Source organism: Protopterus annectens, chromosome 4.part0, assembly GCF_019279795.1.
Source record: "Protopterus annectens isolate FY-2018-M chromosome 4.part0, PAN1.0, whole genome shotgun sequence".
Lineage (NCBI taxonomy): Eukaryota > Metazoa > Chordata > Ceratodontiformes > Protopteridae > Protopterus > Protopterus annectens.
In genome coordinates, this window is record NC_056733.1 from 1,290,346,760 (window position 1) to 1,290,364,402 (window position 17,643).

The 17,643-nt window shown below is 41.1% G+C and overlaps 1 protein-coding gene across 1 annotated transcript in view; it reads left to right on the forward strand.

Moving 5' to 3' along the window:
• The window catches only part of LOC122800436 (vomeronasal type-2 receptor 26-like), a 95,766-nt gene extending 78,474 nt beyond the window's left edge, over nucleotides 1-17,292 (forward strand). The window contains exons 3-4 of the mRNA XM_044069881.1: nucleotides 11,674-11,797; nucleotides 16,358-17,292. Of these exons, the coding sequence (XP_043925816.1) occupies nucleotides 11,674-11,797; nucleotides 16,358-17,292 (1,059 nt within the window). The remainder of the gene's footprint in view (nucleotides 1-11,673; nucleotides 11,798-16,357) is intronic.
• The last annotated feature ends 351 nt before the right edge of the window (nucleotides 17,293-17,643 follow it).

Below are 17,643 nucleotides of genomic sequence, written 5' to 3' on the forward strand. Positions count from 1 at the left end.
ACAACATCAGGTGCACAAATGGATATAGACATGTACTGCTAGCGTGCAACACACACACTGCCAGAGTAATATCCGACACAGGACCTGTGTGGTGGACAGACAACACATGATAGGCACACCTCTGTCCAGCTAGAGGACAGGCCCACAGTAGGGAGCTATGCAGACAGACTGCAGTCCAAGGTAAACTAGTATGTACATACACACACACACCCTGTAACACCAGTACTATGCAAAGCATTACACCGCTCTACTCACAGTCTGTCTGTATGTCCTGATCCTCCTACATATATGTGGCTGCCCTGAGTGTGCAAGTTCTCTTGTAAGCAGTATTGCTATCTGTAACATTGATGACCACACACAGGAAGGATGGCCATCACACAGGGAATGTACGGGGGAATACGTCCATATGATGTAGGGATTCATAGTGGGTGGTTGCCATGACAATATATATATATATATATATATATATATATATATATATATATATATATATATATATATATATATATGGCTATCTGGATATGTACATGTCCATATCGTCTATGTCCCGGACATGGAGTGTAGCCCTACCCCAGCCCCTATAGTGCCAATGTAGGAGTGCAAGGGGATGTCTAGTATGTATAGTTGGCATATTAATAGACATTTGCTACTGTCATTGGGATTGTTGTCACAGGCACAGTGTGTGTGGAAGGTGACATCTGCTCATAACATGTTTGCCATTGACTACTGACAGACATCCTAAGGTTATCATGGTACAGTACCTGCATATATAGCAGGCTCGACAGCCATGTCACAGCACAGGGTAGGATACACCTGTGTGACAGTGCATAAGCACAACCAATGTGAACACAGCCACAGCCACATATGGTACGTTAGCACAATATTACAGTATATGGACTATCTGTCCTACACCATCGTCATATGTGCCACTCACAGAATGACCCTACATATACCGGGCAGCTACACAGTCCGGTCTGATGGATGTCTGCAGTATGGGACATGTGTGTGTATGGCCCTACACACATGTAAGGTAATATGGTAACATACAATGGGGCAGCATGTAACAACAGATAGAAGGGGAGCTAGAACAATGACATATACCACAGTCTGTACACAGGCCATAGTACATATTAACAATGCACACACTGCCGACATTCACCATCACCACAGAGACCTCAGTACTGTACAAACATCCACAGGACTTCCAGGGTATGGCATTAAGTGTAACCCCTACTGTACATGACGTGTAGCACTCTGATATATCACTGGCATGTTAACAGATATGTTGACACTATTTACGGTGTACAGCACATATACACCACTTCATGCATGACATATGTACAAAGGTTGACAGAGGTGTGGCTGACAGCACATACACGGGGCCAGTATAGACATGTTGCTGTGATACCTGATACCCTCATTAATCTACCATTGTAACGGGGTTTGTTGCAACATATGTCCAATGAGGGATAAGTAGTCAGTAACTGTCATGGCCTTCACAATCAACAGACTGCAGTCCTCAAAGTACCTTCTGCATTCCACGGATAGATGCATCGTGGATAACACATGACATCAAAGGCACAGCACTGCCAAGTCTGCAGATGAGCCTGCAGATGGGAATTCCTGATATACATGGAACTGACATGGCAGGTATTGCGACATGTACGACAGGCATATCCAAACAAACACTGTTAATCCAACATTACTCCATATGCAGTATAGCAGCACTTACAGTTCATAGTCAGATCAGGCACATCCCCCTCCTGTTTGTTGCCCTCTTCCCACAGTGTTTGTTGTTAGAGGTAAATCCACAACCCATCTGAAATGCTGTTTGCCAAATGACAGTTCTAGTTCCTGCTCATAGTGACAGACAAGGGCCAACACTACCAGGATGTTCCCATGTAGTGGAGTGTGTTTACATGCAATTGGCTATGGGAATGTTAGCACACCTGTTCCACATGCAATCAGCTAGGGAAGGCCTGCAATTCATGCAGAGGCCATCAGCTGTTCATGAGCATCACATTAAATACACATACTGCTGCCTAAGCAATGAAGGTGTGGGCCTCCACATCTGCCAGAGAAAGAGTAGGGGAGGCAGACAGAGGTGAATACATGTCAGGGAGGGGTGGGAGGGTAAAACTGATGCATGTTTGTGTCACACACCTACCAGCACAGGGTATCAAACACCCGACAGCTATGTAGTGCTATCACAGTCCGATGGTGTTATCGGATGCGCCACATGGGTTATCTGGTGGGGAGCACTCAGAACATATATGTGATGGTGAGTGACATCTGCAACAGGGATACAGTAGAGTAGGTGATGTACATGTGCCTGTCTGCATGAACAGGTGCCAGCATCAGCACAGGCACACTCACACAGGGACGCACACACATTAACACACTTGGCAGGGCCAGGAGTACAACCTGTCACTAGTGGGATTGCCACAACACATCAATGTGCAGGGAACACATGTACCACACGGGTGATACAGAGGTCGTATGGGCAGTGAGTATGAGGGGGTGTCAGACATAAGGCGGCATGCTTCACTGTGCCCTGGGGGGTGTAGTTAGTGTGGATGTGGACATATGCACCATACAACACACACACGAACACACAGGGTTCAGTTCGGGCATGCATGGGTGCATGTCTTCACGGGTGTGTGGTGGCCAACAGTGCCAGCAGGCTTACAAGGGTAGACGATGGGTATACCTTGGCATCAGACCACATGACTATGGTCTGCATTGTGGCACAGACCTGTAGCTTCTGCATTTGCCTGCACAGGTGGGTATTGCATCCATCTTCCAGGCACCTGGGGGACTATTGTGTGTGGCCAATGCTGTGCATCACTTGCCATGTATGTGTTCCTTAGTCCATGACTTGGATGGTGCCTAGGATGTGCACACCTTCCACACAGCCATGCCAAAGTGGAATATATGTATTGCACAGGTGAGTAGTAGCCTAAGCAGCATTTCACTCACAGTCAGGAGGAGGCAAAGAACACACACACACACAACACCACACAATTGACAGGTCTGTCTTGGGTTGGTACTAACTAACTACTCTCAACAGCAGCAGTAGTGCAGCAACATGCACAACATGGCATTTGCATTGCTATAGCACTCCCAAAGTACCCTGTCACACATTGTGACTCCCAGCAGGCTTGTTACACTTGTCATACGTGGGAGGGAGGGGGGTGCATGGGCCATACATCATTGCCCATTCATGGCATGCCTGGCATGCCACACATGGGGTCATATGTCACAGGAGCGAGCAGCTGCTGGCTGCCAGCTTCCTTCTAGTTGCTTGTTGCTTGCGCACACCACAGTCTGTCACATAGACACATATCATGACAGTATCCGCAGTGGGTGGTGGCCGCACCCGCACCCCTGGAGCCCCCACAAAACAGGCTGTCACAGCCCGTGTGCCAGTTGGGACAGCTCACGCATGGCTCCTTGTCACAGTCACCCTCTTCCACACATCTATGCCTGTGTGCCTGTGGCTTTATTATATTGTGTTCTATACTGCAGTGTGTTTATGGTGCCTAATGGACGTCAGGAGTGGTGCATACTGACGCAGATGGTCACACACTGCACTGCATTCATGAGACATGTATTTCATGTGTTTATGTGATGGCCTTCATGCCTGTATGTGTTTAAGTGTGTGAGCATTGCTGTTATGATGTGTATGTATGTTGATGACTGACATTGCCTTGGTTCCTGTAAGTATGTGTTATGGTGCAAGTATGTGTTTTGTTGTGTGGACCACCAGGTAGCATGCTGTATCGTCATTTGCCATTGACTGTTGCTACATTTCTGCATAGCGGGGGGGGGGGCACCTGACTGTTTATATTGTTCTACACAGGACTGGGGAGACACACCTGACTCTTGCTCTATGTGTACGTTGGATGGGGGAGGGGCGCACCTGACACTTGTACACATTTGCTAAGACTGTACTGGTAAGTCAGGTACTCCATTTCAGTCTGTAGTCTTAACTATCCTGCTGGCTAGGGCCTACCAGTGTAGTACAGATCGTAGCTTCATTTACCTACATATTAATGTCTGACTTCCTAGCCTTCACAACTTACATCCAACTGCCTGGCCTGCTGCAATCTGTCTGTGTAGCCCTGGGGGAGGGGTTAACCATAGGGCACATTTGGAAGCCATAGTACAGCATTTGTTTGTGTTTGTCTTCACCTGTCCTGCTGGCTGAGATTGTTGCTGGGAATGTGATCCTTCCTGACTGGTATGTGTGGTTGTTATGGACACCCCTGTCGCTCAGACCATTTTGTGCAGTGGGTTTTGTTATCCTGTGTAGTACTGGCTACTATTGTAACTCCAGTATATGTTACAGATCTCATGCTGCCACTATGGGTGTCTACTCTCTGCTGCCTTGACATACAGCCACATAATTTCCTTGCATGTTCACATCCATACCATAGCTACAGGTAAAAATACATTCTACTCCATTTGACAATTGGTAGGTTGAATGACTTACCTTGTGGGTGTGCCAGACTTGAAGATGGTGCTGGAGGACTTCCTATGTCGGATGCACATAGTACACTCCCTATACATGGTTAGGCACAGGTAGTGTCATGTTTGGCATCCCTTTTACTGTCTATGCGAGTCAGAGAGAGGTGTCATTCCCTGGGGCCCTACTGTGTCAGTGCATATGCTATGCGTTGCCTCTTTGCCAAGGCCAAGGCATACTGGGCACACCTCCTTCTGCCTACTGGGGCAGGCTCAGGTTGTTCCTCCTCTGACTCACTCTGTACCTGTACAGGCCTTGGCATTGGTGGGGGGCTGTTTGGCCCTGCCCCATGCTGTTCATGTTGCAGCTGTTTCCGCATGATCATATTGTGTAACATAGTACATACCATTACTATGTGGGTACATGTAACTGGTGAATACTGCAGGGCTCCACCGGATGTGTCCAGACACCAGAACCATGACCTGAGCATCCCAAACACATGCCCTATTGTATGTCTGGCCTGTGCGTGTGCATCATTATGGCATTGTTTTTCAGGTGTGTGTGCATTTCTGATGGGTGTCATCAGCCATGGCTCCAGTGGGTACCCAGCATCCCCCACTAGGTGACCATAGGGGATGTCCACATCGGCAAATCTGTGGTACAGCTGTGTCAGTTGCCATATGTGTGAATCGTCATAGCTTCCAGGACAGCCAGCACACACATTCAGTATAATACCCTGGGCATCACATACGACCTGGCAGTTGATGGAAGGGATGCCCCTGCGCTTGATGTACGCCCTACCCTGTTCACCGGGCAGTGCTTTGATGTGTAAGTGAGTGCAGTCTATAGCACCCACTACCCCAAGATAGTTAGCTATTTGGTGGAAAAGACGCATATTGTAGGTCAACACCTCATGTGTGTTGAGGAAATATATGTGCTCATTGGCATATCCTGACATGGCATCCAGGAACTGGTGGAATACTCTGGATGCTGAAGCCTGTGAGATCCCCATGTTATCCCCAGTTGTAGTTTGGGAGGCACCTGTGGCTAGTATACCTAGGTCTAGATATACTTTGGTATCCACTGGGATGGGTTCCCCTCGGCCAGTGTGGTGTGTCAGGTGTGGCCTGCACAGCTCAATGATTTGCTGTAGGAGGTCTCTGTCCACCCTATAGTGCTCCACTATCTCCAGCTCATGTAGCTCATGGTAGGTTACCCTGGGTCTGTACACTCTTCTCTGTCTCCTCACTGTGGGTTGTTTTGCAGTATTGACATTCTCACCACCCTCGGCCTCTTGCACATGTTGTTCTATGTTGCCTGCTGTAGCCCTTCTCATTTTGTAGGTTTGGTTTTAAAATATCCCCGCTTGTATACACCGGTGGTGTAGAGTGTGGAAAAAACAGGGGGGTAGGTGTTTGCTTGGTTTATAGTGGTGTTTTGGGCTGGGCTGGTCTGCTTCCTGTGTGATAAGCTTATTCTGATATATTTCACCTGGCAGCTCAGCTAGTTCTCTTTGATTACCTTCCTACTGCTGTTTTCCCTTCCCATTGCCTCCCTGTTTAGGCCTGTGTGCACGCCGCGCAAATGGAGTGCTCAAATGTGCACAGAGCTGCTTTTTCCTGGTTTAACTTCCTTTTTCTTTCTGTACAACCTGGTGCGTGGCGCGCACACCCACTTACACTTTGTAAAGAGTGCTAGGCAGGTTTAGACACGCACTTAGCTTAGCTGTGCTACGCTATGAGTAATCCCGAGCCACAGGTCTCCAATCCACTTACAGTATGTCTGACACATCCCCCCATGATGTCACCTATATCCTAGTCTTGCACCCAGCTATTTATACTCTTACACTCTTGGGACCTGCCTCACACCCTGGGAAAATCTGGGATTCACTAACCCTTCCCTCATTTGCATAGGATTGCCTGCTAATGCATAGTTACATGTCCCACACTGAGCCTCCCGCCTTAGCAACCATTAGTCTTCTGACTGCCATTGACTTGCATGGCAGAATATTAATTTTAGTTACAATGCTTATTTTAGGTTTATTTTATTAATTCCCCCCCGATCCCATTTGCACATCACTGCCCTGTGCTTAACCAGGTAAACTCGGCGAAAAGAAAATTAAAAGTTGTTTATTTTTTTTTTTTTTACATTTTGCAATGCCAATGGCCTTCTACTTGGACATTGGCATGCTTCCTCAATGATATGCAGCCTTTATTTGGAGCTGTCATAGCTTCGTTTTGTACATTTCAGAACTGTACATGGTTACCAATGGAGTACATTTCTGCACACTGCACTCGTCCTGCACGGACAGCTGCCAGCTTCCTGGATTGCATATTACTCTCATTTGCATGGTTTTCACCTGCAAATGAGAGTAATTTGCATACAGGAACTCGGTCCGTGCAGGATTAGCCTAAGAGCTCACGTGCACTTCCCGGGAGCTCGTTCCTGGATAGCACGTCAGTCATATTGCCAAAAATAGCTCTTAAACTAATCCTGCATGCTATAAAGGGCTTAGTAAATCCGGGAGAATGTTTTGTCTAATGTTGATAGAATGAAGACCATAATGGTTCCTATAGTAATCAACAAACTTCTGAACTGGAAAAGTTGACTTTCCAAAGTTTGTTATAAGGATTGCTTGGATTATAAACTAGTATTACATGATATAGTTTGAAGCTGTAATTTGGTTGCAGAGTCTAGGATGTGATTTTTGCACCTGATAAGTTATTTAAAATATACTATTTTAGGGAAAGATCTTCAGTTTATGCTAATTTCATTTAAGCAGAGAGGTGACTATTGTTTTGTACACTGGAAATTTCTCATATTACAGCTTAGCAGTTGAGTTTACTAATAGCAAACCTAACTTTTTAGTCAGCTAAGCTGCTACCAATAAGCTTTGTACTTCATTAATCTGAAAAGACATTATAGGCAGATGTTATTACTATAAATTTGTCGATAAAATTCTGTCAAACACAATTATGTTGTAATGAATATATAATATACAGCACATGGAAAATAGCTAATGCGGATGCAGTCAGCAAATTCATGGTGTTGCAGTACTGCTGGGCCTTTCCAACCTTTCTTCCTAGAAAAATAAAGTGAATCACTTGAACAAACAGACAAGGATAACAGCAGAAACCATCTGCTAAGTATATTAAAATTTACACTAAAGTCTCTGGACCAAAACTGACTAAAACATGAGCATATGAAGTCCATTGAAATCTTATATTGGAAACAATAAGGTAACCCATTACAAGTTACAAAGTGGGATTTGTTGATGGGGAAAAACATTTTACAATTTACAATAATAAATTGTCATATGAAACTTAACCAATAAAGATTTTCAGCTTTTTTTATATTATAAATTAAGTGACTTATGGCATATGCCACTGGAGAATTCATTATGATAATACCTTAAAGTTTAGGCTAGGAAAGTCACTGAGAACTGCTCTTCAAACACTCATCTTTCATGTTCATAGCCTCCAAGTTTTTGTAGAATAAGACTAATACTGAACGCAAGTAAACTGCTTAAGTGTTATACTGTATATATTTATTAAGAACTAGCTAAGTTACTCCTTTTAGCGGTTGTAAAGGACTTACAGCACAGACATTGTTTTGCAGAGCTCCTGACCTGATTGTCCCTGTCAAGACAGAGTTATCATGTAATTCTACGAGCACTGTATCTAATTGTCTTTTTTGTTTTAACACACTGGTCCCTTACCTACCCAAGTACCTTCTACTTCTATAGTTTAAGGCTTTGACATGATAAGTCTTAATTCTAGAATATTACACAACAGATGGTACACATGGCCTGATTGCCCATCATACTCATATTAGGGAAACTAAGAATTTCACCTCATAAGAGGGCAACTTGTCCGGAGATAAGCACATGTCCTCAGTATATATTCTGTACACTGTTCCCACCTTCAGTGGGATCCTGTGACACCAGACCAAACTGCCTCACAAACCCAGGAGAGGTGATCTGATTTAAGTTGATAATTTACACCCTTTCCCAAACCCTTCTCCTACAGTTCCCAATCTGCTAATTCAGTTTAGGTAATTCGGATCCTAGCCGAGATAACAGTGCTCCATGGCACGGAAATGGGCGAACTGGCGCACAGAGGGGGAGATGCCATCAGAAGGAAATCGGCCAAGTGTTTGCACATCTGGGATATATTTGCTGTTAAATGTTGGAATAAAGATTATTCATGCTAAACATTAGTGCTAATGAAATCAGTGGCTGAACTCTAGCATTGGCATGCTATCTCTAGATTGTGAGTCACCCCATGACAGACATTTTTTGCAGCAAGATGGTATATTTCACAGATCAGAACCAGAAAGGAGCTGTAAAGGTATCATTAAGAACTGGGTGGTTTAAATGATTACAGGTAAATTTCTGAGTGATGTTGTTGGATGGGGAATAATACAAATTTTACTCAGGTAAATTCAAGTGAGTTTAAAACTGAAAAAAAAAAATATTAAACAAGAAAAAGTTATTAACATGGCAACAAACAAATTAACTGAGTAGTGTAGTGAAAGTAGTTACCTTGTTACCACATGGAGAGGCAGGTCTCTGGGCTGAACAGGCAGCTTGTCCTTTGACAGAGATGCACAGCATTTGAGGGCCATCCTTCCCAAGAATCATGAATGTTTCAGCCATTGCTCCGAGTGTCAGAGCCATTGCTAGGGTGAGTGCTCCTGACAGAAGCTGTTGTTCAGGGGTATGACCAGGAACTGTTTCTAAATGCTGATATTATGCATTTGTAGTCATGGCTGAAGTACTCTAGTGCTTCATGTATGTGGTATTTTAGCTAAAGTTTCAGAGTTGTAAAGCTTTCCTTTTTGTTGTTAACCGAGAGACTTTTTTGGTCCTCATCTTGGAGAGAGGAACTATACAAGATACCAGATAACTTTGTTGCAGTTTTGCCAGGTGTTCCTAGAGACGAGCATCAGTTTGGCTACAGTAAAATCTGAAGAAAGAAAATGGCGCAGTACAGGTATATATTTGCAGTGGTACCTCCCTCAAAACTTAGTACACCAGTTTCACTTACAAGGATCCATTAGTGAAGAAAAATGCTGGGACCTCCATAGATGACGGTTTAACAGGGTGTCCTCATCCCAAAAAAAAAAGACACCTTCTAATTTGGTATTATGTTGTTAGAAAGCTAAACTAGTGATATACGGGAAGGTTAAGACTGGTTAACGGGTACCAAAGCAGAAACAGAAAGGAAGGAATCCTCAGAATCATTGGAGAACTGGGAAGTGAATCAAGTTGGATTTCATCGCCAATCTCTGAATAGGAATGATATAGAAGTACAGAACATTTTTAAATAGCAGACTATCTTTAGAGAGACACCATATAGAGCATCATTCATCAGTGCTTGCCAGGGCTTGTGCCATTACAGATTTCTACACACAGTTAAAGGCCTAGTATAACACTCTGTACTTTAGACTGATTTTAGAATCTGCTTGTCATGGTGCACATCCAAACTGTTGTAATTCTTGTGTCTAGCAAGGGAACTAGTATCCCTAGTGACTAATTTAAATGCTTCATATCCAAGAAGGAGAAAAATACATTAACAGGATGACTAGTTTCTTCAGATAGCATGTTGTGAATGACTTAACTTGATGTAGTAGTATGAGAACCACATTGGCATTTATGATTGGACAGTACTGCCAAGGACATATTTAAGGAAATCACTGGTTTAGAGTCACACTGTTAATGAACCAGTCAAACTGGAGCACTGCTTTTTCCTGGTACAGCACTACATCAGTCATTGTAATTTACATGAAAGTTGTGCTTTAACAATATAGGAATATAGAACCTTCAACACTCCCAAATAAGGCATGATTAAAGAGGGCAGGAAAGCAAATGTCAAGGATGAAAATAAAAGTTCAGTCAAAATGGAAGCTAAATCATTTCATAGTTACAAAGGGAGAAAGGCATAATGAAGTTCAACAAAGGATGGGAATGGACAGAAAGATTACAAAAAATGAAGGCTACTACAACACTCGGCGTCTACACTGGAAGAGTTGATAGAATTACCACAAGCAGTCAAGCAGAAGTGTCACAGGGGTTGGTCCTAGTCCCTAGCCCGAAGAAGGGGTAATGAAATAATCTGGATTAATTAGCATTTGTTAATTGGAACAGTCTAGTTTAGCAGCGCCCATGTTTGTGGAGGCTTAGGGAGCAGAGACTGACATAAATGAGTGCAATATTTTTCATATTTACATAAAACTTTTCATTTCATTGGCATCTAAATGCATTACATGTTATTGGGAAAATGAACATGTCAAGGGAAAAGCTAAAAAAGGGTAGTCATAATGATTTAATTTATAAATAATTACAGCTGAGCAGGACAATGGGTGGATCAAAAGGTGAGAAATGCAATGGAAAGTACAGTTGTGCAAAATCTGACCAAAGCGGTAGGTGTCATAGTTCTCATTGCTGCAATTATCTTAACAAATGGGATATCCTGTTGAGGACAGCCACGCATTCAGCCAGCACACCAAAGCTTTAGCTCCTTCCAGGTACCAATGAAGAGTTAAGTATGCATTCACATGACAAAGGCCGATATTATCCTCAGAGTGAATTACTCAAGTCATAGAACCATAGGAAACAATGGTAGGATACTCAAATATATCTCAATGAAATCAATGTATTCTTATGTGATGTTCTCATTTCATCATTGACAAAACAATTTTCTATTATTTTTTAAATTTAAAATTTTAAAGCAGATGCTACCTTTGAGGATAGCTGAACAGGCAACATTGTTCTCATCGATTACTCCCTGGGTCTCCACAAAAACTTTTTCACAGACAGGTCTTTGGACCCAAGGAATAGATTAATTTCCCACCTCTCATCTGAGTAATCAAGATAACATGAGTCAGGTGGGAATATGGTAAAGGGGAAGGCAAGGCTGGAGGGCAATGGAATGTTTAAGTGGTTAAAGCAGGCAGGCTATACAGACTTTATCATTTTCTGCCATTAAGCAAAAGTAATGTAAATTTGAACAGCTATTACAGAATTAATGCACTGATGTACACTGCAAAATCTATTTACTAATATGAATATATAAAGTGAACTTACATAAAACAATTGCAATAAACTGTGATGACAAAAATCAGCAGTTTTAGAAACAGAAATGAGGATCCCTTTCATTAGATCCTGTTAAATCTGTATAAATCTGTATACATATTTATTCCAGGTTCCACAGTCACGATGCAGTGATAGCTGCCTCCTAGGTTACAGGGAAGCCATGAAACCTGGACAGCCACTCTGCTGCTTTGATTGTATTATTTGTTCTGAAGGATCCATTTCTAATATCACTGGTAAGTATTTTTGAGCTTAGCAAATATAATGCAATTTGGACTTCAACTCAATAACTAAAATGTTTACTTGTTCTAGATGTTTGTTACTTCACCAAGGACTTATGCTAATAATAATGCACAATTACAGCGTTACTTGGAAATAAATTGCCAAGTGGTATCAGAGGGAAATGAAACCACTCAAGTGTTGCAATGCCCGAGAACTGTGAACATACTTTCCTGGGACAGAGGGACTGCCTGTCTTCCTTAATGCCCTTCAGGATTGACATTATTGCAAAGTAATGCTTCAGTGCTTGTTGTTGCAACATAAAAATGTTCATAATTATTTGATAGCAAATAGTTGCTATGACAGATTATTGTCCTGGTGACAGAATAGTCTTTCATATTAAACAAAAACAGATAAAACACAAGCATACAAGCATGCAAGATGCAACTAGCAGCATTTTTTTAATGTTCATATTGCAGAAGTATAAAGTAAAAAGCTGGTTAAACTCTCTTTTATAATAGTAGACAGTCATATGAAAACTGAAAAGTTGATTAATATGGACCAAAACAACAAGCTGCTACTGCCTGCATCTGCATCCAGTTTTGTAATGTTGTTTTTTACAAATTTGTTGAGCTGCATTAAGAATACGAATTTAGTTTTTAGAAACATGAAAGGGTTACTATGTGTTGGTTCAGCTGCTGAAGAAAGTGTACCTTGTTTGATTTTGAGTAGAAGAATTAAATAACTATTAAGAGTATAATCTCTAAAACTCTGCTTACATACATACATGTCTCAGTAATAGTCTCTAATGCAAAAGACAACAGAAGAACTAGTAACTGGAAAGAGTGCATGTTTTATTTCTTGCTAGCTTTTTCTGGGTTTATTTTTTGTTGATTGTGGTTGCACTGATTTTTATTAAAGCTTATTTTTGGAGTTTATTAGGAAGTTATGGATGAAAATTTGTGGTGTGTTGCTTCCTGTATTTCTCACTGACTTAGCAGCTGTGGAATTGTGCATTGAGCTTACCAAAATTGAAAGTTTGTCAATGAGGCATTCCAGTAAGGCAAGGAAAATAATGTGCAAGTTTTGATTAGCAACACAAAAAACTGCAGTGAGTGAAAATGAAGGTTTTGGATCAACTATAGCTTTAGTAATATAAATAGGTGCTTTCTTTACCAAGCTCTACCTGTTTATTAATTGACTCTTTGGAACACAGTGTCCAATTGGGTTTTATCATGCAAGCGTATTTGATAAAGCAAACACATGTATCTGATATGTTGCTGAAGTGTTTATACTGATTGGTGGAATTCTGTAAAATTAACAGCTAGGCAGGAACTAATCCTGCTCTATTTCGGGTACCATAATGTCTCTTAAAAATGAGTACAAAAAACTGGAGACATTGCCCTTTCTTGTGTACCTACTTCAAAGTGCTCTTTCTCAGCTTTACAATTGTAGCATCCACCGCTCAAGGAACAGTGGAGTTGAACTACACTGTTCTTAGTAAAAGTCTCTTTGTTTCACCTGTTATAAAAAAGTTTTTTTTTTTCAAAATGCTTACAACATATGCCTGTGCATGACAGTGTTTTGTAAAAACTGTATTTTTCCTGATATGGACTAGGTCAGTATTTAATGGTGCATGTTATGTAATCAGCTGGTAAGAGGAATCACAAGCACTTAGGCTATAGTTTTGCCCTGTGTGAAACAGTTAAATTATTTTATATGACAAGACACTAGAACCCCAATCTCAAAGGGATGCATTCATATTACACATATTTTGTATACCTGCTTTATGCAGTAAAGGGTCAATGAGGCTAGGATGTATCCCAACAAGTCAGGATCCAGTTCTGAAATGGAAGCCAGTCTTTTGTAGACAGGCAAATGCATAAGACAATTTAGAATTGCATGCAACATACCAGTATGTTTCTGGAACAGGGGAGGAAACCAGAGACCCCAGGGAAAACCCAGATGATGAGCAGGCAAATACCATACACTATGTAAGGGTTCAAAGAGGCACACTGCTTGACATGGCAATGGCAATCTATTCCAGAGTCTGGGGAGTCTCTTCAGCAGGAACTGCATGTTTTGTTTATTGTTTGTTTATTGTTTAGATCCCTTTAGATCCCCTGAGCATGTAGCTCTGAGGGATTGGGATTTTCACTCTTGTCTGGAGCTGGTTTGAGTCGGCTACTTTACAGTGTGGTCTATCAGTAAGCCCATTTTAGCAACCATTGGGTGACAGGGATTCCCAGAGTGGGGATGGTTTCAAAAAGGCCTTGCAGGTCTAGATGGCAAGAAATGAAGCAGGTTTCTAACAGCACTGATACAAGAATGCAAATGCATGCTCCTTCCTGGTATCTTTCTTTGAGATTATTATTCCAGTCTGTTCATATGGATCGGTCTACTACCCTAGTTAATAAACACAAATAACCTTATCTACCCCCATAGTACATTTTTATGCAAAGTTAGTCTTTAAAATCTTCCAGCATAAAAAAAAAAAAAAAAAAAAAAAAAAAAACAGAGTCCAGATTACATTATGGTACTGCTTTTCAATGATAGGTGCCTTAAAAACTACACTTCTGACAGGCATTCCTTAACTGCTAATGCATCAATATATGCATTGTTACTGAGACTTGGTTCAAGACTGAGACCCCCCCCCTTCAGTGCGAGGCTTCAACACCTACAATGCATTCAGATGTACTGTACTAGATGAAAGGCACTAAAGGTGCCAGCGGTTATGTTCATAACACATTTCACTTTGACTACAACAGGATAATGACCTGGATCTCTTGTGTCTAACTAAACATAAACAAAACCCCATATCACATCCCAATTAACTGTAGGACCCCTTAAATGTCCCCCTTGACCTATACCTCCTGACTGACTAGAGTGGAATCCCTAAGCGTTCAGCCAAACACCATTGTCCTAGGGGAATTAAACTGCCCTTCCATCAGCTGGGAAATGTATACATCCAACACATGCCCAGAAATTTCTGGGCTTCATAAATACAAACTCACTGCACCACTTATTTCTTACACCAAACAGGGGAGACAAAAACCTGAATTTTTTCTCAAAATCAGACATCTCTTTTCACTGCTAGTTGTAACCTCCTCCCTAGTCAAACTGTATCATAAATCAATCATTCACAGTTTGACTCAATTCAAAAACTCCCTCCAGTCAGTCTGTATTTAGCGATTATGGTAAACCTAATCTATTAAAATTGAGAGAACCAGCTAAATTAAGCATTCCCTTCCAGCCTGTTGACCAGTCAGAATGCTGAATCATTTTCCACCAAATTCTATGCACATGTAAATCACTGCAGGGATATAATTATCGTACCTCTCAACCTGTTAATGCAAAAAATCTGGACAAAGCTTGAATAAATGGGGATACAAATAGGGACATATTTTAAATATTGCTCTTATAAATTTAAAAAGTTGCTAGAGTAATAGGATGTGTTTTAATACACATTTTCTGAAAGATTTGAAGTCTGAAACTCAAATGTATATCATTATTTAGTGACTTCAATCCTGAGATCATTCCAGTGATTTGCCAGGAAAAAAGAGGAACAGGACAAAAATATAAGCCAAAAATCTGGACATTCTGTGAAAATCTGTACAGTTGAGAGGTACTAACCTCCTCCAAATTAAACAAACATATTCTAGTACCATGATTATAACATTTCTAGACAAAATGTTATTAAAATGAACAGCAGTTGACAGTAGTTCAGCACAATGTAGAGGATACTATTTTCTGCCACTTATTTGCATTTGACTAAGTTTACTTGATGTCACCCTCTAATCCTTTGTTTAACCTCAAGTTTTCTGCCATATACCATAGCATCAGTCACACATGCAAGGTAAAATAGAGATCAATGTGGAAACAGCTAAAACTGTGAAGGTCGAAAATTAATTGGCTGATATTATGCAAAACAATGGGCTACACAATTTAAAAACATTAGGCAATGACATCCACCCTATGTAGTGAAGTAATGTCCCCTATATCCCCAGAAAGGAACTCCTTTAAGCTTGTACAATACCTTTCCAAAGTATATAACAAAAACAAAATTTAGATGATTTTTAAAATCTCTTATATCCATTGACTTTACAGATAGAAATTAGCTTACTTGCAATATACACTAACCTACAGTAGTTCAATTAGCAACTATCAAAGTAAAATAGAGGGGTGTATATCAAGTAAGTGTCCATATTACATTCCTTATCTTCAAAATGACTCTCCCCCTGACAAGTCAAAATGATCTGTTTTAGAAACCTGTCCAATACATGCCAGTCTAGGCACTTTCCAAACGTAGTCTGATCCATTACTGTTAAATAAATGTTTGATCTATTCTAACAAAAAATGCTGTACATCCCTGTAAGCAGACCATGGACATGGTATAAACCTGATAAATAAATTATTCAGGCTATACCTGCATCTAGGTATTACAGGTTATCTGCAGATTTGAATGTTTACATTAAATGACTGTACAGTGTCTTAAGTACTATGGTTTGTAAAGATCAAAGAGACAATTCTCAGATATAGTAAATGTCCATTAAACAAACTTTTTTTTCCTCTTTTAGATTCTACTGAATGCATAATATGCTCAGAGGAGACATGGCCAAACAGAGAACAGGACAGGTGCATTCCCAAGCTGTTGGAGTACATATCCTATGAGGATCCGTTAGGAGTTTCTCTGGCAGCAGTATCACTTTCAAGTGCACTGTCACCATTGTCAGTTCTACTCATCTTTTTGAAGCACCATAACACAGCACTGGTTAAAGCAAACAATGGCAAACTGAGCTATCCTCTCCTACTTTGCTTAATTTTGTGTTTTTTGACCACTCTGCTGTTTATTGGCCAGCCTAATACACTGGTCTGCATGTTACGCCAAAGCTTCTTTGGTATCATTTTTGCTGTCTGTGTCTCCTGTGTGCTGGCAAAAACAATCATGGTAGTAGTAGCTTTTAGAGCTTCAAAGCCTCAAAGCAGTTTAAAAAAATGGTTGGGACCAAGATTACCCTACTCTATAGTGTTTTTTTGCACATTAGTGCAAGTATTTATGTGCACCCTTTGGCTAATCATTTCTCCTCCATTTTATCAGGAAAATAAGAGCATGAAATCTGAGAAGATAATTCTTGAATGTAATGAAGGATCAACCACTGCTTTCTGGCTTATGTTGGCCTACTTAGGAATGTTAGCTTCTGTAAGTTTTCTAGTGGCATATCTGTCAAGAAACCTCCCTGACAACTTTAATGAAGCAAAACTTATAACTTTCAGCATGCTAATTTTTGTAAGTGTTTGGCTATCTTTCATTCCAGCTTACTTGAGCACAAAAGGGAAGTACACTGTTGCTGTAGAATCATTTGCTATTTTTTCTTCAAGCACTGGCTTGCAAGCATTCATGTTTCTTCCCAAGTGCTACATCATTTTACTGAGGCCAGAGTTAAACACAAGGCAATATCTGATGGGAAAAAGTAACCATGAAGGACATTATAAGCCACAGCACCATGTGTAAGGAATGTTTAATGCTTAATTTGAAACATTCAATATATTCATTAGATTGCTGTTGCAGTAACCCAAGCTATATGGGAAATATCCTGTCAAGGAGTGAACCCGCCAGCCAGCTTTCAAGGTTTTAGTGGACTTTCACATGCCTTAGCCACTGTACAGCTTGATGAGAGGAATATGAAGTCAGTTGCTAGGGTGCCAAAGCTTCAGACCTTTCTTACTAAAGTCCATTCTTCCGATCATACTTTGGGTGATTGGTTGACTAGCGCTTCACCAGAACTGATAAGGCAGGTTTTCCACTGGTGTTTTTAGTAGTGGTCACCAAGTATTTTACTTGAAATACATTTTTCTGACATGA